The 21508-nt window shown below is 45.4% G+C and overlaps 1 protein-coding gene across 2 annotated transcripts in view; it reads left to right on the top strand.

Moving 5' to 3' along the window:
- The window catches only part of TTC7A (tetratricopeptide repeat domain 7A), a 283111-nt gene that overhangs the window by 196192 nt on the left and 65411 nt on the right, over positions 1–21508 (top strand). For both annotated transcript variants that reach the window (XM_034764410.1, XM_034764411.1), the window contains one exon: positions 3201–3335. In XM_034764410.1, coding sequence (XP_034620301.1) covers positions 3201–3335 — 135 coding nt within the window. The remainder of the gene's footprint in view (positions 1–3200; positions 3336–21508) is intronic.

Genomic DNA, 21508 nt, shown 5'->3' with positions numbered 1-21508 from the left:
CACGAAGACCAGTCAGCTGCCTTGCTGTTTCTTTCTTTTTCTGACTGTTGATGCCATTTTGATTTTCCTCCACTGACTGATTTTTCACAGACAAATATTAAACTTGATTCTTGATCCCACGATGATCTTAGAACAATGCTTTATAACTTCTTTAGATACATTTATATGACTTATGCAATGAGTAAAAACAGTTTTCTTTTTTTATGATTCCTTCTCCAAATGTGAAGAAAATTTACTGCAAGATGTAGACTTTATGGTCTGTCTAGTGAAGCTGTTAAAAAGAGAGACTGCAGTAAATAACTAATTGATGTAATAATGTATTACTCCAACATCTACATATTTTGGGGCATGAAATTAAAATGATGAGGTGTGGGATTTCGGTGCTTTTTTGTTGTTTGATTTTACGTAATATTTACGCTTCCATTGAAAGAGACAGTTTTGTACTTCTCTTGCCTTCTTTCTAAGATCAAGGATACATGAGCTTAATATGTGGGTATTTCCTCTGGCAGGAGACTATATCCTACCCTTGCATAGGAAATGATTTTGTGATCTCTACTTATTAATGTTGTTTATTATTTGTATTATCATTGCATCTACCATGATCCACTTATGTTGTTAAGTGTGCATGGAAGAGGGAACAACTATAAATTAAGAAAATGTAAAAGCCACTTAGCTTATTAGACACTAACAGCCTTGTGCTGCAAGATGCTGAGCAACCTCAAGTCCCTTTGACTACCTTGCAAGTTGAGGAACTCAGCAGCTGGCAGGATCAAACTCAAATCACATACTTCACTTTTATTTGAAACTACCCAACTAATACATTGTAGGGATAGAGAGAGAACTATATTTTTGAAGTACAACTGAGAAATGATGTTCCTAGAAAGTCTGCTTTGAAATAGATGGATACTTTACTAGCTTATAAGTGGGCATTCACCTGTATGGCACAGCCTGAACCTCGGCAGAATACCAAAATTGCACTGAAGTGGTATAGTCTCCCAGATCTGTCTCAGAAGGAGATTAGGGTTTCCCTATGCTCTGGGGATGTGAATGAAACAGACTCATGTCTGCCCTGTCAATGTAATCAGAACAGGTCCATAATTCATGGAAAGGGCTTTTTAAGTAACATGCTTCGAAAAAGACACTCTGAGAGGGGACAGTCTTGGGAGAGAAATATATAATTGCATACTGTTTTTAAAGCACTCAGATAATGTGATGATGGTCACTAATTTTAGAATCAGGATAGATTGATTGCAGAATCAAACCTCCCCAAATAATTTGAAGCCATAATTATTACGTTACTACATTGTCATCTTTTTGGAACATTAGACTAGGAATGTCTTTGAAAATATGTAGGAACTTAAAGAATGCATTTAGAAAGAGAACATTTACGTTTTTAAAGTGAGTTGTAGGGGGTGCATGCACCAAAATCATTACAGGACTGTTTTGAAGTTTTGCTGCTTAAAATGAATGACACTCAGTAGTGAGATAATGGAACAAAAACACCCCATAGCAATGCTAGCCTTCCAGTTGTGTGTTTGGATTATCCTCAGACATTTATGTCTTACAGGCTCTGAGTTATATAAAAGCTATGGGCCAAATCCTGCCCTGTGCTGCACAGGTGTCTTAGAAGGCAAATGGGCAAAGGGAGCATCTTACTCTCCTTCCACCCAGCAACATCCACCCAGTAGGGCAGGATTCCAGCTCAGTGCTCATGAGAGCACTAGACGGGGGATCAGGCTGCTGTGCCTGCTGGCACTGCACAGCCCCAGTGGATCGTGGTCTGCTAGCAAGGGAGTGTGGCTTGGCAATATGTGTGCAGCATACTTCTGCTGGGAATGCAAGCAGTTCCTTTTAAAAAGACAGCAGTGTATGCCTCACCACAGGTTTTGTACCCATCTGTTCCCTCCATTGCCCCGACCCATCCTGGCGGAATGTCTCTAGGTAACAAAGCCTGCACTGCTCCTATCATGTGGCTCCAGAAAGCCAAGACAGGGTATAACCCTAGGGTCATTTGGTCTGCAAGGTCAGTATTTAGCAGTGCGTTAAGGAATAATGTTGTCTGAGCAACAGCTTCTGTCACAGCAGCTCTTTAGGGAGGTATTCTCAGCCTTAGTCTCATTTACCTACTTTCTTGACATTATTTTAGAAGCTTAAAACCAAACACTGATTTTGGATCAGATTTATTTTTCCTCCCATTTTGTAACCTTTTCTTAGGTGATAGGCATCCTGGTACTCCCTAATACGCATGGGCACATGATCCTGCTCATGCACTGCTCTGGAAACCTGTGGGCACTCTGTCCATGCACCACTTTAAGGAACAGTGTTTGATACGGTATTCTGTTTGCAGAGATGGCAATTCTGAATGTATTATGCTTACATAATAGTATAGGACACATTAAAGGTTAATATAGTCAAAGCTCTGAGCTTTTTCCACTACCCAGGTTTAAAAGAAAAATCAAGCAGGTGTCTAAACAAGTGGAATGATATTGATGTTACTTGAAATTTACATGCTGGGTGAATTGTTCTAACCAAATTTGTAATATTTTACCGAGATTTCTTATTAATAATCCATAATTTGTAGTTTGACAGTGTGTTTGTAAATAAATCTGATTATTAGCGAGTATTTTATCATAGATTTGATTTGGGAATTGTCCTTTCCAGATGATCAAAATATGGTTGCTTCCCTGAGGTTGCTAAGCAGACTTTAGTAAAATCACTGTCTGTGTCTTAGAGCTAGTCTACACTGGCAATGCTAAAGCGCTTTACCTGACAGCGCTTTAACGTGGCCAGTGCTCTAAAAAAAACACCTCCATGAGGAGCGTAGCTACCAGCACTGGGAGCGCGGCTCCCAGCGCTGGTGCACTGTCTATACTGGCGCTTTACAGCGCTGAAACTTGTTGCACTCAGAGGGGTGTTCTTTCACACCCTTGAGTGAGAAAGTTGCAGTGCTGTAAAGTGCCAGTGTAGACAAGCCCTTAGTTTGTTTGTTTTGAGCTGCAGCCCCGAGGTCTGGAAATTAAATTAATCTGTTACAAAGTACAAAGATGCAGGGTCTGATTCTACATTCTGTTACAACAGTTTGAAGTTGTTGGAGTTACACTAGCATAAAACTGGCACAGTGGAGTAAAGAATCAGACCACAGTCTTTAATTAGCCAAGGAAAAATGATGGATTATAAATTCATTGTTGTTTTGTTTTTAGGCTCACAGCGCGCCTCTTCTGTTGCTGCTTCACGACTGGAACAGGCCATGTCTGAAGTAACTATGCAGAATACTGCCCTGAGGCAAGGACCTATGCAACTATGGACAACCCTTGAACAAATCTGGCTACAAGCTGGTATGTCTCAGTGATTTTGCAATTAGTCACCGTGCAGAACTTAAAAAACAGAATGAAAGTAACAAATTCTAGAGCCATTTGCAAATATTCCACTATGGGTGAGATTTTTTAAGTGAATTTATTCCTTTGAGGTCCTTCTTCAGGGCTGACTCTGATCCCACCGTTGATTATGATAAGATTCCCATTGGCTAATGTGGGAGAAGGATGAGTTGCTTTCTCTGTACATTTTTTGTGAGTTGAAGTACCATTCTTGTAAGGCTAACCACATCCCTCTTGTTTGTGGAATTCAGAGGAATCAACTTATCCTGCTATTTGAGAGTCTTGAGGTTACATAGAATGAAATAAACATTGTTGGGGCAGATTCTCAAATGTTATAAATTGTCATAGCTCCATTGACTTTAGTTTTCTGTATGTGATATGTATTTGTTATATTAAATACACCAGACCTGATACTTCAGTATCAGGATTTTTTCATCCTTTAACATACAGAAAACTCTTCAGGCTTCACACTGAGAAGTGTTTTTAAAAGAATGTATTTTATTAGTGGAGGCAGTCTGATCCTTTTTTTCTGCTACTTACAGGGGAACTCAGCAAAAACATGTATTGAATATTCTTTCTACCAGGGACAGCTCAATCTTTGCCAAGTCTTAAGTGAAAATTATTAAACATGCATGAAAAAATCCCCACTTCATTTTCCCTTTCCTTGCTTGAATATAAGAACATAAGAATTGCCATACTGGGTCAGACCAAAGGTCCATCTAGCCCAATATCCTGTCTTCTGACAGTGGCCAATGCCAGGTGTCCCAGAGGGAATGAACAGAACAGGTAACCATCAAGTGATTCATCCTCTGTCACCCTTTCCCAGCTTCTGGCAAACAGAGGCTAGGGACACAATCCCTGCCCATCCTGGCTAATAGCCACTGATGGAGCTATCCTCCCTGAACTTATCTAGTTATAACATCCTCAATCTCTTGAGGATAGATAGTTCCTTGTCTTGTGGAGAACCCTCAGCTTCTTTATGGTGGGGTTCAAGGGAGGGACATATTTATGCTTTATGTAAATGGAGGGATAGGAATAAGCTAGACTTGCATAACATTTTACCTAAGGTGTAAAGAGCTCATGAAAGGAGAGAGATGGCTAAGAAATCCACAAGTTGGGGTTGATCTCAGGACTCATGAATGGTTTATATATAAGGTTGCCAACTTTCTGATTGCAGAAAACTGAACACCCTTGCCTGACCCCTGACCCACCCCTTCCCCAAGGCCGGGTCCCTGCCCTGCTGCTTCTCTGAAGCCCCAGCCCCGCTCACACCATCCCCCTTTCCTCCGTCGCTTGCTCTCCCCAACCCTTGCTCACTTGCTCATTTTCACCGGGCAGGGGTAGGGGTGCGGGCTCTGGAATAGGACCGAGGATGAGGGATTTGGGATGCAGGAGGGGGCTCCGGGTTGGGGCCAAGGGGTTCAGAGTGTGGGAGAGGGTGAGTGTTCCAGCTGGGAGTGCGGGTTCTGGGGTGGTGCCAGGGATGAGGGGTTCAGGGTGTGGGGAGGGTCTCCAGGGTAGGGCAGGGGGTTGGAGTGCAGGAGGGGGTGAGGGCTCTGGTTGGGGGTGTGGACTCTGGGGTGGGGCCAGGATGAGGGATTTGGGGTATAGGAGGGGGCTCTGGGCTGGGGCCAAGGGGTTCGGAGTGTGGAAGGAGGAGAGGGCTCCGACTGGGGGTGTGGGTGTGACACCCTGGCACCCCAATATTCACCGCTGTCACGTAATTAGGATGTATTTTGTACATAGTATGCCTTGTGAGGTATCATTCTAAAAGTCTTGATCTGCTAGACATTAATATCTCGTTGGATTGTATGTGCTATTGTCATATGTTAAGTTATGAAGTTTGGCTATGTATGTGTTACTGAAACCTGTTGTGAAACTTTAGTGAGAAAACTGTCCAGGTTGCTGGCTGCTAGCAGGTTGCAGATAAGCAAAGGACAGACCTCACTCTAGAGTGCATCGGAAGATGTGTCCTAGAGAGAAGCCCAGAGGAGGCTGATGGAGTCCTAGAGACTGCTGCGGCGGGTTAGGGTTCCATGGGCTCTGTAGCTGGAGGCAAGCCCAACTCAAAAGAGGGAGGAGGGTGTAGTGCCTACCAGTGAAAGGACTGTTCTGGCTGTTAGCTGTGAGTCTTGAACAGGGGATAGATCCCACTCTAGAGAGCACAAGGGTGTGTGTCTTAGAGGTGGCCCAGAGGAGGAAATAGAGAAGGAATTTGGGGGAGTACAGGAGTGTCTCCTCACTAATTACAGGGAAGGGTTTGCCCAGGACAGATTTGCTGGGTCGGCATCTGTGCTCCCAGGCACCCAACCTGGCTCAGGTTTTAAGAGGAAACTGTGTAACTGACCTCCCAAAGGGGAGTAGTCATACAATTAACCTCTTGGGATCAGAGAGAGGAGTGGCAGAGGGTACCCCAATCCAGGTCCCACTTTTGCAAAATGCTGTTCCTGATGTACTTGTGAAAACTAACTCTGTCTCTTTAAGACAGGATAAGAATCCTATTAAAGACTTGAGTGCAAATGAAAATGCTAATAACCCACCTGAGAAAGGGGAGGAGGAAGCAATCTCCAGGGCGGGTGGGTAAAATCTACCAAACAGCTAAGGAAAAGCTCCTGAAAGATCACAGCCTCTAGAAGGGGGTGGGGAAAGTCCCAATTCTTGGAGTAAGAATTACAAAGAAACCCTAGGAGGAGGAAGGGATTTTTTGCATGGGCATAGCCCTGGAGATGGAATGTAGCCCTACAGGGGGCCGGCCAGTGCCACGCTAGATCCTCTTACATTCTTACCTCTCCAAAGCCCCAAAGACATATATGAACTGAGAACCTTCACTAAAGGGAAAGAAAGACCAGTAGTCGAACACATAATATGGTTCAGGAAGGGGTTGAAAAACACGATGGGTATTGAACAAACCGGACTGTCTAAATAGAAGGCGTGGTATGATAAACGTACCTGGAAACACCCAAGCAACCTTAATTCTGGCACCACGGTCCAATCTTCCCTTCATATCTAAAGTTTTATCCTGTAAACCCTCACTATACTGCACAATAAAAAGATTACAAGATGAGGCCACTAAATTATAGGATGTTATATTTGTGTCAGGGGCTTCAGAAACTTCACAAACCATGGAGGTAGACATCTTAAAAGTTAAAATCCATTGCATTGGTAGATTGGCCATACCAATCATCTTCTCCCATCTCATCTGCATCATACTTATTGGAAGGGATTAAGCAGTCTGTAGTGTATGTAATCTTAAATCTGACAGTGATCTAGCTTTATGCGTTTACTTACTTATGGGTAAACAAAGAGCTATTGCATCTATTTGTATGAATGATGACCTCGGTTGCATCAGTCATTTACATATCACATTCTTGGGAGTCTTAAACCCCTAAAGTAGATAGAGACGTGGGATGAAATCCTAGTAAAACTTGCATTGATTTCAGTGGAGTCAGGATTTCACCCATGGTTCCATTCATAAAGAATGAGAATCAGTTAATTAATTGTTAAAAGTATTTTGCTTTTGACAGTATGTGGCCGAAAGAGGGGTTGGAGTTAGCTCAACAAATGTCTAATAGGCATTACAACAGACCAGAATTTGTGTTTACTGATTACATGAAACTGCTGCTTATGAATGGGAGAGACTTTATCAAAGATTTGTTTAAAAGGAAACTAGTAAGGCAAATTGGGCATTACAGACAGAAAATAGGGGTGTAGTGTTAATGAATAACTGTCAACACATTTATACGTATCTACAGTGGCACTATGGAGACCAAAAGTCAAACTAGTTGAGTTTCAGGCTTCTTGCAGCCAAATATTTTGGATCCCTTCCTTCTTCACACCCACTCCCTCCAAAGATCAAAAGGTCGTATGTTACATTCCATGGAATAAGGCATTACTGGACTGGGGATGAGGAGAGCTGGGTTTCATTATTCCCCACCCTTCCAGTGACTCTCCATATGATCTTGGATGAATGACCTAACTTCTTTGGACCTCAGTTTACCTATCTCTGAAAGGAGGAGCCTGCTTAGCTACCCTTGTGAAAGGCTTTGAGATTTGTGGATTAGAAGTGCTATACAAGTGCTAAAAGTGTTCTTGTTTTGTTGTTGTTAATATTTTTAATTTCTTTGAGAGAAGATTCATAAATCAGTGGCTAAACTAAGCACTGTTTCCCCACTCCTCCTCCTCATAATAAGCTTGTAGTGAACAGAGGCAGATTAAGATTTATTAGGGCTCTGGCCACAAAGAACTTTTGGGCCCCCCCACATCTGTTGCCATGGGGCCGTGCCCCTTGCTCCTCCTCTCCCCTGAGGCCCCACCCCCTGGCCAGGACAGAAGCCGGAGCTGAGCTGTGGTAAGAGCCGCAGCAGCTGCCCAGGGAGCCCGGGTTACTAAGGGGAGCCCAAGGGCTCCGGAACCTTTGTAAAAGTTGGGAGGTGGGGGGCCCAAGGCCAAAGTGGTGGAGGAATCTCCCCCCATTGCCCTTGGGCCCTGCTGCCTCCCCCACCTCCCCCCACTATTGCCCCAAGTTTCCTTCCATGGCCTCGCATCCCAGGCCCATCCTGCTCCTTGCCTCTTGACCACAGCGCCCCACTGACCATGGCTCCCACCCGTAAGGCCGGCCCTGCGTTCACCTTATTTCCAAACTCCATTGCCTTCATGGATTGGCATCAGGATACACATGCCAAAATTAAAACTCCCAGGCTCAGAGTGGAGCAAGATCTAAACAGCAGGCTATTAGCATTAAGATTTACATTCCTCCTCTAGTGGCCAAGATTAATGGTCTGGGTATATTAGGATGCACTCCACAGGGCCATAATGACAAGATTCACATTAGAGAGACAAGGTAGGTGATGTACTATCTTTTATTGGACCAGCTTCTGTTAGTGAGAGAGACAAGCTTTCAAGCTTACAGATTTTAAGAAGAGCTCTGCATAAGCTTGTCTCTCTCACCAACAGAAGTTGCTCCAATAAAAAATATTACCTCACCCACCTTGTCTCTCTAAAGCTACATCTACACTACGGGGGGAGGGGGGTCGATTTAAGATACGCAAATTCAGCTACGTGAATAGCGTAGCTGAATTCGACGTATCGCAGCCGACTTACCCCGCTGTGAGGACGGCAGCAAAATCGACCTCTGCGGCTTCCCGTCGACGGCGCTTACTCCCACCTCCGCTGGTGGAATAAGAGCGTCGATTCGGGGATCGATTGTCGCGTCCCGACGGGACATGATTAATCGATCCCCGAGAGGTCGATTTCTACCCGCCGATTCAGGCGGGTAGTGTAGACCTAGCCTAATATCCTAGGACTAATAGGGCTACAACACTGCATACAGATATGGAGGATTCACCTTAACAGCCCAGAGTGACTATCACACCAGGGCACTATTTTCAGAATTCATATTTCTAGCATAATATCATCATTACACCAGGGCACCAGCACTACCAGCACTGAGAGATAAATATAGCAAGATGTGAGTACCAAAAATTCACAGTACAAGCACACTGGGATCCACACAGCAGGATAGCAGTGTCAGAATGCATGGTCACAAAATAGTGGGGATGCACTCAATCCCTGAGTGTAATGGTTCAGCTAAATACAAGGGCACCTGCAAACAGCTGTACTAACAGCACAATCTACACTATTGGCCCAGTAGAAGTTGCATGTCAGGGTACTATTTCACAGTCCCAGTGCAATGGGATCCAGGCACCAGGTCTTTAGTAGCAGAATTTGTATTCCTAGAATAGTGGGATGGAATTATAGAAGTTAGAGAAGAAAAAGCCCTCTGTGATCATCTTGTCTTGGTCTGTCTCTCTGCCAATGCACGGATGTTTTGTCCAGTCTCCTTTGAAAAATCCCAAGCCTTGGGGGTTCCAGCTGTTCCTTTGGGAGACTGTTCCACAGCCTGAGATAGACATGGCACTACCAGGAAGATTTTCCCTGTTAGCTTTGAGTTTCCCCGTGTTTAATTTCATCCTGTTACTCAGAGTACTGGTTTGTGCAGAGCAGGGTAACAGTCCCAGGAGTCACCTTCCCAGCAGTGTGAGAGCCACACGCCAGCCCCAGCCAACAGGGATCCTCACCTGCACAGTCTTGGGGGAAGGGGTCTGTTTCACCAGAAGGTGCAGGAAGAAGGATGTCATGCCCTGGGCTCTGGAGAGAGGATGTACATGGGGAGTGGTGCAGGCATGCTTGGCTTCTTGCAGGCAGTTTAAACCGCAACAGGAAGGTGTCCTGGGAAGAGAGGAGGCCCTGGCAAGTAGGGGGCTTCTCTGTGGGGGCCCATGGGATGGGAAGGATCCCAGATTGGGGACTGGATGTGTCCAGGAGATCCTGGTCTGCAGAGGGGTGGGGGGATCCTAGGCTCTGGGGGCAGGTGTCCCAGGGGATATTGGGCTCAAGTGTAGTGGTGCACCATGTGGGGCGGGCAGAGGGGGAGACAGGGCAGACGCTGCAGGAGCCCCCAGGAACAGCTTACTGCACTAATGCCCCTGCAGTCAGCACCGCAGCTGCCGCAGGGGGAAGAGCCCAGGGGAGCTGCAGCCCCAGCACCACCCGGCACAGAGCAAGAGAGCAGGTGCCTGGGAGCAGCCACCATCCAGCTGCACTGTGGAGCAAGCTGCCAGACGGCCTGGGCACTAAGGACACCAGAGTCTGCTGGGACGGGGCTTGGATAAGCTGCAGATTTAACGCTCCCTAAAGGGCAACGAGAGCTGAGGTGGGGCCCCGGGGGCAGGTGCATCCCTTCCATAAGTGTAGTTTAACTGCTATATTTGGGGGGTGGGGCAGTGTGTGTGTGCTGAAGCCAGTTCTCCTGAGTCACTGGCTCTCTCCCCCGACCTGGAGTGATACCTGGGCTGCTGGTGCTGCGGGGCACAGCTTAATGGCGGTGGGGGGCTGCTGTGGGACAACCTGAGTGCGGGAGCTGTGGCCACTCAGGCAATTCAGACACACAGTGCCTCTCTGCACCCCATCCCCCTGCCCCTCCCCCTTCCTCCTCCTTCTCTCCCCCCGCTTCTTCCCCCACCCATTCCCCTTCTCTTCCCCCTTCTTCTCCCACACCTCCCTTCCTTCCCCCATTCTCCTCCCCTCTCTCTCCCTCCCTCCCCCCACTGCAGGCTGAGCAGAGCAGCTCGGTGCTCGCAGAAATTGGGAGTGGGGGACAGTCGCATGTGACCCCCCCCCGCATGCCTCTCCCCTGTTTGAGAAGGGCAATGCCTCTCCAACTACGTCCATCCCCTCCCTGGCTCCCGATACTGCAACTCCCACCGCTGAGCCGGGCTCCCTCTACCGGAACGGGACTCATCTGCCACCTGCGGATCTAGGGTTGGGAATTGCAGCCACACACAGAGCCTGCCGGCCCTGGCTGAACAGGGGCTGGCGCTGTTGATGTGGCACTCCCTGCTCTCACCCACCCCAAAGGCAGGTTTCTTTTGTTAAAAGTGGAGGGGCCATGACACCCTCCCCCCCGGGTTCCAGAGCCCCTGGGCCCCCAAACCCTCCAGGTGTCCTGGGTGGCACACCCTGGTGGGCAGGGACACAGGCCAGGAGCTGCTCTCAGGCATCCCAGTCTCCCAACTGGGGCAGGAGGAAGGTCCAAGGCTCCCTACAGCGACCTAGGCTCCCTGTATGGCTCTGGCCCGCCTCCAGCTTCTGGCCTAGCCAGGGGCGGGGCCTCAGGGGGTAGAGGAGGAGCAGGGGGTGGGGCCATTGTTCTGGCAGTCCTGAGGGCCCCCAAATTGGTCAGGGCCCCAGGCACAGGCCTGAGTGTTAATCCGCTACTGGTAGCAAAGCACTCATCTGTTCTAGACACTAACAGGATGCAGCTGAGCATGCCCAATTGTCAGCATTCACAGCACCAGGCATCTGCTCTGTGTTCCTTTATAGCCATTATAGTTCTCATGCTCTTTCATACCCCTGGCATGAAAACTAATGGTACTGATTGATCAAGTTAGAAGTCTGTGTGAATATGTGAGAGAGAAAAAGAGAGGGACGTATAAAACAAGCTCTGATTCTTGTCTGCGTGAGGCCCTCCTTGTAGCCCTCTAGTTGCTAAAGAGGCCCAAAAGCCAACACATACAGCCACAACAGAATAACCCCAGCTTAGTGAGGTTGTTAGATAGGAAATACATGGAGGAATGACTCCTATGAAACCCCCTATCTGCAGTTGGGTTAGGAGGTATGGCCAAGACCCTCCTGTGCTCCAGCTATTTCTAGTCCCTTGAGGTTGTACATACCTGGCATAAAAGTAAGAGCAGCCTTCAGCATGCACTAACATGTCTCAGAGGAACCAGCCCAGTGCACAACACTTGCGCACTCCTTGGCTGCAGCTGGAGATCAAGGGCATGTTGAGTATAAAAATAGTTACTACTTTTTATGCCCTGTGTTGAGGACACTATCCTGCACTTGTGAAGAGAGGGACCTAATCTTTCCATCTATGACTTTTCTGATCCTATGATAAGAGAGAAGACAAAGCACCAGTATCAAATAGGTTCAGCTATTACTACTAATTATAGTTCTCTGTACACATAGTATATAGTACTTCTGAAAACTACCACGAAGGAAAGGCAGGTGGACTCCCACTTGAAGTCTTTTACCCATATTAATATGTGCCTTACTAAAACAGTCCTTTTCTTCATAATAGACTACAATGTCATTAACCAAAGTAAACAACTATGGGACTAATAGATCCTAAATACCACCTCATGCTCCATAATGCAAACCATCCTTAACTCCTCAGATACAGTGGACCTGTCTACCACTAGAGTAAACTCATCTGTGCAGGTGACAGAGCTTTCTTGGGGTTCAGTCCAAGACTGTGGTCCTGCAAAAACTAAGAACTAACCCAAACCTCACCACCTTCCGCTCCAAGTGCATAGAGCAGTTTTTCACCCTTGCCTTCGCTAACAAGCACATAAAGACATCAAACATAATAGCCCTCAGATTATATGAGGAAAATGATTAGGAGGCACATGACCTAATGTATTCAATGCTTTTTTTGCCTCGGTCTTCACAAACAAGATCAGCTCCCAGGCTGCTGGACTGGGCAGCACAGTATGGGGAGGAAATGACCAGCCCTCCGTGGAGAAAGAAGTGGTTCGGGACTATTTAGAAAAACTGGATGAGCACAAATCCATGGAGCCAGATGCGCTGCATCTGAGGGTGCTAAAGGAGTTGGCAGATGTGATTGCGGAGCCATTGGCCATCATCTTTGAAAACTCATGGCCATCGGGGGAGGTCCCGGATGACTGGGAAAAGGCTAATGTAGTGCCCATCTTTAAAAAAGGAAAGGAGTTGGATCCAGGGAACTACAGACCAGTCAGCCTCACCTCAGTCCCTGGAAAAATCATGGAGTAGGTCCTCAAGGAATCAATTATGAAACACTTAGAGGAGAGGAAAGTGATCAGGAATAGTCAGCATGGATTCACGAAGGGGAAGTTGTGCCTGACTAACCTAATTGCCTTCTATGACGAGATAACTGGCTCTGTGGATGAGGGGAAAGCAGTGGATGTGTTATTCCTTGACTTTAGCAAAGCTTTTGATACGGTCTCCCACAGTATTCTTGCCGCCAAGTTAAAGAAGTATGGGCTGGATGAATGGACTGTAAGGTGGATAGAAAGCTGGCTAGATCGTCGGGCTCAATGGGTAGTGATCAATGGCTCCGTGTCTAGTTGGCAGCCAGTTTCAAGCAGAGTGCCCCAAGGGTCGGTCCTGGGGCTGGTTTTGTTTAATATCTTTATTAATGATCTGGAGGATGGTGTGGACTGCACTCTCAGCAAGTTTGCAAATGACACTAAACTGGGAGGCGTGGTAGATACACTGGAGGGTAGGGATCAGATACAGAGGGACCTAGACAAATTAGAGGATTGGGCCAAAAAAACCCTGATGAGGTTCAACAAGGACAAGTGCAGAGTCCTGCACTTAGGACAGAAGAATCCTATGCACTGCTACAGACTAGGGACCGAATGGCTAGGTAGCAGTTCTGCAGAAAAGGACCTAGAGGTCACAGTGGACGAGAAGCTGGATATGAGTCAACAGTGTGCTCTTGTTGCCAAGAAGGCTAACGGCATTTTGGGCTGTATAAGTAGGGGCATTGCCTATAGATCGAGGATGGCTTTTGTTTCAGAGTGAAACATGTTATCACAGAAAAGTAATATTTTAAAACTTTCAAATATCTTTGTTCTGTAGAGCTATTTCTTCTCTGAACTTTGTGGTTTTGATGCTGGCTACTAATAACTGTGTGCCTTATCTGCGTACTAGCTTTTGAATACTGCAAGCCCATCTTAATAAGCAGAGCTCTGTTACTTCAACCTGTGTTGCTATATTATTTTATGCTTTTCTTTTGACTACAGTGTCCACTTTGCTTGCCATTACTAACACTCTTAATCTGATAATTAGCTTCTTGCTTAACCCAGTACTTTACCAAATATGGCTACTCACAGCAAAGTAGCTCTTGTAATTTGATATAGGATTGGCTAGATGCCTGCTAAACACAATGTACAAATTTTAGCAGGTAGATCTCCAGCTGACTTTTTGTTCAGAGGTACACTTAAAAAGAAATTATTAGGAGAATTATTCCACCCCCATCAGAATGTGGTGGGTTTGGGAGAGCCACTTTCTATCTCAGTAAACATGTCAGAAATTTACTGTTTACAAATATTACAGTGAATATGCCATAAATGTGAAGAGAGCTTATGCAGAATGGCACAGTTAGCTAATGGAAAACATCTTCCCCCTGGAGTTATCTACAGTAAAAGGTTTTTCTTCCTGCACAAAATGCTTTTAATTTTATTTATTATGGGCCAATTCCTGGGAAACAAGAGCTACGTTAGAGGAGATGGGCTTTGTTCCACAAGAAAATGTTGTGGGGCCAAGGCTTGGAATCCTCAGTCCTAACTGGCCGGGCTCCACGCAGCCACATCGCAGATGCTACTGCAGGGAATGGAACTGTGGAGAGACAGGAAAGGGCATGGCCTATTTTCTCCAAATATTCTTGTGTAATACCATTCAGCTCAACCAGTAGTACTCACATTAGTGCTGTTTGCACACGTTTTATATGCTTTCCCTCCTTAGTTTGCAATAACCCTAAGCCCCCTCAAACATTGCTTTGTTACTGAAGTTATTTCAGATTTGTAAGATTTCTTTACCAGCTTTGGTGAGATCTCTAGGATCAGCCATAGTAGTATTTACTCTCAGAGCATGGAACATTTAATAGGAGGCATGGGTTACATTTCATCTTGAATCTGCATGGCAGGAGCAATAATATGAGGTGCCCTTGTTCCCTGTGAAATATTACTGGTGAAGGAGAGAAGCCATCATTGGTATCACTGGTATCATTGGTATCACTAGGTCTTCCAGTTTAGCAGACCCTGCTCCAGTCTCTCCGGCATAGGCCAAGCTTCTGTTTAGAAAGGAGCCTGAGCTAAACCTCAAATGCAAACACCTCTGAACCATGGGGATGGTTGAGTTCATCTCTGTCCTGCCATTGCCTCCATCCAGTTTCTCTTGTAAATGGCCCAGAGAAACCAAAAGGACTCTTCACCTCATAGTCAGTTCTGCACATTATGGATTTCTTTCACCTTCCTCTGAGTCATCAGATTTTGGTCACTGCCAAAAGCAGGATACTGGACTTTGTGGACCGGTAATCTGATAGAAGGTGGCAAATCCTATGTGCCTGTACTTTTACCAAAACCCAGCCCCTAGAAAGAAGGCAAAAGAACATTAAAATTACATAAACTAAATAATCTTCAGGGTGCACCAGTAAAAGGTACAGTAATAGCTTGGTGCCTTGCAGATGATGGCTAAAGAGAGTTCCAGAGTTAGGGCCATATCCTCAGAGGTATAGACCACCTGCAACTCCCAGTTGGTCAGCATCTCTCAGGATCAGGGCCTTAGATGGGAATAAGGTACACATACAAAGCACTTACGAAAAAAGCAGGACATTTTCACATGCCAGATATGAAAACACTCATGATCATAGGACCATGGGAATTGTCATACGGGATCAGACCAGTGGTACAGCCAGGGCCAACAAGGGAGGGGCGGGGAGGGGGAGAAGCTGGTACAAGTTACCGGGACCTGGCAGTCCGGAAGGGGGCCCGGCTTCTCCCCCTCCCACCCCCAGCCCTTTATTGGGGCCTGGCGGTCTGGAAGGGGGCCCTGCTTTCCCAGCTTCCCCCCCCCTCTCGTCAGCCCTGTTTAGCCAGTCCACCCTTGCTGGGGGGCCCGAAAAAAATTTTTCACCGGGACCCGAACCCGCTCCCGGCGGCCCTGGGTACAGCCAGTCCAGTGTCCTGTCTTTGACAGCAGCAACTACCAGATGTTTTTTGCACCTTCCCCTGAAGCCTTATAATAAAAAAAATTTTTTAAAAAACCCTGCCCATAGGAGAAATTTTTTCCTGCCATCAGTTAGTGTTTGGCTTCTGCCCTACATCATGACAGTTTATATTCTGTGTACATTTTTACCTTGTATAATGTAACTGTGGATGTTCTTATCCATATAAATGTCCGATCTTTCTTAGAACCATTTTAAGCTCTTAGCCTTAATGATGTCTTTTAGCAGTGAGTTCCACAGGTTAATTATGTTATGATTAAAAAAGTAATTACAATTTAAAAGTAATTGGATGTCCCTGGCCTTAGTAGTGGATTTGGACCACTGAACTGCCCCGGCTTGGGGGAGTTAGCCAAAAAATCTTCATAATGTGTGGACATGTGGCCCTCGACCATCCTTGCCCTGCCTCCCTCCTGCCATGGAGCAGTGCTTCAATGTAGGCAAGTTGTGCAGGGCTTCTCCATGCAGATTGCCCTTGGCTGCCCCCACACAGCAGGATTTTGGCAGCTCTGTTGCTTTTTGGGATCTTATGTGTGTACACTCTGGTCAGTGTGTGTGCTACGCCGTGCTGATCCACAGAGTCTGTGTGTTACAGCCCCCGGATACAGATACATTTTGAGCTCAAGCTGTAGTGACTGATGCTTTTGGCTCTGGAGGTCCCCAGTACAACCTGCGATATGTCGGCCAAAATGACAGTCATTATGTGCTCACTTAAAGGATTTGCCCCTGAGTTTAATATGGCTCTTTGGTACATTTTGCAATCATTTGTTTGGAATGAGCCATAGTATGTGGTTCCCAAACTTTTTTCCCCAAGGACCCCTTTGGCGTCTAATTGTCCTGGACCCCTTTCGTTTGCATTACTATCAGAATGTACCCACCAGCATGGGAACACCCCCGCCAACGTGACCTCTCACGCACAGTGCGTGTGAGCTCATGCTGTGCTGAGGATGCCATTTTGAGAACAAAATGGCATCCTCCATGCAGCAAAAGTGCCAGAACACTGTTCTGGCACATTCCAGCCCTGGCTTATGGGACGGATCATAAGAATATAAGAACAGGCATACTGGGTCAGAGCAAAGGTCCATCTAGCCCAGTATCCTGTCTTCCGACAGTGGCCAATGCCAGGTGCCCCAGAGGGAATGAATAGAACAGGTAATCACCAAGTGATCCATCCCCCAGTGCCCATTCCCAGCTTCTGGCAAACAGTTCTTTTGTGAACCTGTTATAGTCTTGGCCTTTACAACATCCTCTGGCAAAGAGTTCCACAGTTTGACTATGTGTTGTGTGAAGAAATACTTCCTTTTGTTTGTTTTAAATCTGCTGCCTATTCATTTCATTTGGTGACCACGCATGACCACAGGGACTCCACATTGGCAACCATTAGTATGGAAAGTGACCTATAGTAACTCTGTGTCATTCTCCTGATATTATCCACCTTTTGTAAACAAAGTTGCTGAGTCACCCTTTGGGCCCTGTGTAGCCTGTGACTGAGCACCCTATTGTTTTTGAAATAAGAAATGTAAGTCTCTCCCTCTGATTCCATTTACAGGTATTTTCTAGCCCTTTTCCTTGCAAAGACAGCCTTGAGAATCTAAATCAATTGCCATGGTTCAGAAAAACAAGCAGCTAGGCTCTGCTTCTGCAGCTGGCTTGGGAATACATGATAATTTCACCCTCTCCACCTTCCCAGCATATACATTTTATATCAAATGAGTCAGTTAGGTTTAGGATGTATCCCAGAGAATCCTCTGGCTAACTTGCCCCCAAATCCTCAGCCCTGTGCATAATAATGTAACGGCAGACAGGATTGGTTGATGATTAAACGGCAATGTCATCTTACAGAAGCAAAAAGATCTCTCTTCAGGGGCAATAAAGACTAATCACTGATGAAAACATAACTGTCACAAAGAAGTGGCTCTCTCTACAAGGCCACAGGCTGCTGAGGTACCAAATGCCAACAGCTTCTGAAAATAAATGAATTCAGTGGAACAGAAAATATATGACCACATATAATTGTAGGCACTGTCACCTTCTTACAATATGGGGAGAGGCAGTCCCCCAAGGCTTCCCCCCAGGGTCATTTTACTATGGAGTATTTGTAGCATTATTTAAGCACCGTGGTTTTCAGAGATATTATTTATGCAGATGATGCTTAGGTCAGTGTTTCAGATCCAGCTGACACACAGAATGGAATGGTGCAGTGTAGTCTGCTTTGCGGCAGCTGTCAGAGTTAAACATTGCATCCCAGATACCAGTGAATGTGTTCAAACTTCAAAAGGATTGAGATTTTGCTCTGGGTGGATCACATTAAGAAAGTCACTTAAAGTATCTTTTGTTCCTTTGGATAGAATTCTCGTTGTTCCTACCTCTGTGGAAAGGATTCTTTGGTGAAAGGGAGAGTCATTCTTTATACCACTTTGAAACACGCACATGCTCCAGAGTAAAGTCATAGTTTAAGGTCCAGCACTAAACTCTTAATTGCCCTTGGATGTAGAAATGGCTATTATTCTATTTAGATGGACTATTTAACAGGATGCTGTCAAATAATTAAACAGCTAGAGAGTCTAAGGCAGAAGTTCTCAAAGTATGCTCTGCAGAGTATTTGCAGCTGGTAGGTGGTATGATGCTGGTTCCAACTAAATGTAAATGAGACTGGATGCCAGCGGAAATGGCTGGAAGCAGGGAGGTGGAGCCAGCCTACTAAGGGTTGCTGCTACATAGGAAAGGCTATGTGAGCCAGCCCCCCTCTCACACCAAACCCAGTATTAGGACTGGAGCGATCAGTAGAAATAGTGATTACAGAATGTTGTCAGAGTTGTCTGGAGTCACTAGCGAGAGAGGAATGTCCACAGGAGCAGGGGAGAAGAGGGATGGGTGGCTGGGCAATGTGTGCAGGGGAACAAAGGAGAGAAAGGAATAGAGCAAATGGCCCAGTTCTGCTCCCATTGAAGTAACTTGGACTGTTCCCATTGACTTCAGTGGATGCAGGAATGGGCTTCAAAAGCAGAGGGAAAGGAGGCAGTGCAGGGTGGTTTGCTCCCTCTCTCACTCCACCCAAAGACACAACACTTACTGGTATAAAGACAGTTAAAAATGCCTGAATTCTTCCTAATAACTGTCCGTGGTAGCAGTTGCTGCTGTTGCCCCTGGGAGGTTGGTAGAAGAGTCAGTGGTTGAGATGATCTTTCTTTTAAGTTGTCTCGCTGTGAAGCACTCTGAGAACCCCTGGTTTATTTAGCCCAGTTTAATATGGTGCGACTACATTGTTCTAACTGGGCCTTTATGAGGATGATTGACATTGGAGGTGTCAAACTGATAGCTGTGCTGTCAGATATATACTGTGTACATGCCACCGGATATAGCCTGTCTGGAATCATAGGCTGCAAATAAAACAGAAGGAAGAGTAATTCCTCAGTCCAGCAGTTTAACACTCTTGCATGACTTCATTGAAAGCTTTCACAAGTAAGGAAATGCAGATCACATCTACCATCTTACTTTATTCACTCCATCTGAGGAGCAACTTCCTGGGTTTGGGGCATGTACCTGGTGTTGCAACTTTTCCAAATAGAGCTGCCTGTTGGGATTGCCAGTGTACCAACAAAGTAACCAGTCAGAAATTTATTTACAGCAAGATTCGGTGATGCAAGGGAGCATTCTATGTGATCCTATGCGTTGGACTGCACTAATGTGGCAATACTAGGGCAATATTTAATATAAAGGTGAAGGGGTGGGAGCATTATCCAGGTAGATTAAATGACTCCTTGGTTTTTCAGCTTTGATTATAAATGCATTTTTTTCATCTATAAATAGAATGAATGACTAGTAGAAGTGTAAAATAAATTTCTAGGAAACATGTAAGCCTAAAATATTTCTCTTGGTATCTTTTAGTTCGCTGGGTGCTTTCCTTACTTGCTTCTCCAACCCAAAAGCACTTCCATTGTGCTTCTGTCAGGAAGGTCCTTATTCTCAATTGATCTGTTAAAAAAGAAGAACCAAGTACAGAGTTGGGTGTTGTCCAATATTGTTCTTTCTTTATGCAAATTAAACCTTCCACACCACTAAATCATCTTTTGACTTTTGAGCCTGCAAAGAAATGGACTGAAGTTTAATATGTTACATTACCACACCGTAAAATACAATTTGTGGATCTTACTTAGATTCCATGTTGTTTTAATAATTGTGATTACTGCAGAGGATTTACAGACACACAGGCTCAGCTAAAAGGAAGAATAAGTACTCTTCAGATTGCATACTTTGTGTTACAGGCTGTATGTATTCTCACATTCTTCCCTCCTGACCTTCATTCGTACCTTATATGGTCTGAGTTGCATTTTATTTTGGTTGGTAGCAGAGCAACTAAGATAGTAATATGCATATGCAATATTTCCACTGTTATCCTCATTCAGGCCCCCATTGAGCAAAGTACTTAAGCATGTGCCTAACTTCAAATTATTTCAGTGGATCTACTCAAGTGTTTTAAATTAGACACATGCTTAAGTACTTTGTTGAATCAAGGTCTTCTAGGTGCTCTTCCTCCTCCCTGCAAACCTAAAGGATATTACTACTGGCAACTTATTCCTAGCTGAGTGCAGGTGCTGGCCATTAATAACTGGGGTGAAATCCTGACCCCACTGAAATCAGTGAAGAAACTCCCATTGACTTCATCCCTGGTCTTGTGCTGCTATTTACTTCTGTGCTAGCAAACAATGTATTTTTATTCAGGCTGTGAATTGTCACTTTGCATACCCAAGTCAGCATTGTTACCATATGCACATCATCAGCTGCCATGCAACACTTGGCAGGAAAACATTGTTCGCTTTGGGAAGAGCAAGTAAAATATTGCCTGCCCACAAAATTTGGAATAAGGTTCAGCATATCCTCAGCTTGATGAGATATCTGCATCCCCCTGGAGCCTTGGGAAGGAACTGTATGCCGATATTTTATTCTGGTTAAGCATGCAGTTTCTTTCCTGCAAATAATACACAGAACTTCTCAGAGTATATGAGCATCTTTTAAAAAGTGAGCTCCTTTTGAAAGCTGAATGTTTTGCTCATGAAAGGAGCCAGATTGATAACCCTGGAGAATGGCATAATTTATCTACATTACAGCGCAGGCATGGCCAACCACTTGCAAGCTTCTCCACAGTGTCCCACCCATGACCTGGAAAGACCATCCTCAGGGATTAGATGGGGTTCAAAAATTGCATCCCTTCATTATTTGACCCCACTGAGTCTGCTAATAAGTGCCACTTTCAATGTAGCCTGAGGCCACAATCTCATTTCAGATAGGCCATAACTTTTGATTGCTACCAACCTGTGATGTATTTTTGATCTGTTCACATGCAGGCAGAAAGCTCCGTATCTCATTACCAATCCCTTGAATCATCTGTGTCATCCAACAAGCTAAGGGCACTATTTTCAGACTAGGGTGTCTAAAGGTTCGGCACCTAATTTTCAGAAGTGCTGAGCTCCAACAGCTCTGATTGACTTCTTTTGTAGTTGAAGTTATTCATTGCCACTGAAAATCTGACCATTTAAATCAGTGTTGAAATATGAACATAAGAACATACAGAATCAGTTGCCTACCTTTAGCACCTGGGTTTGAAAATTTTGAACCAAGCTTTTACAAGGCTGCAACTTACAGTGACTCCTCATTTAAAGCCATCCCAGTTAACATTGTTTCATTGTTATGTTGCTGATCAATTAGGGAACATGCTTGTTTAAAGTTGTGCAGTGCTCCCTTCTAATGTCGTTTGGCAGCCACCTGGTTTGTCCACTGCTTGCAGGAAGAGCAGCCCATTGTAGCTAGC

This window comes from Trachemys scripta, chromosome 3 (genome assembly GCF_013100865.1).
Source record: "Trachemys scripta elegans isolate TJP31775 chromosome 3, CAS_Tse_1.0, whole genome shotgun sequence".
Classification (NCBI taxonomy): Eukaryota; Metazoa; Chordata; order Testudines; family Emydidae; genus Trachemys; species Trachemys scripta.
Note: the sequence above shows the minus strand (reverse complement) of the source record. Positions and strands in the feature narration are given on the sequence as shown.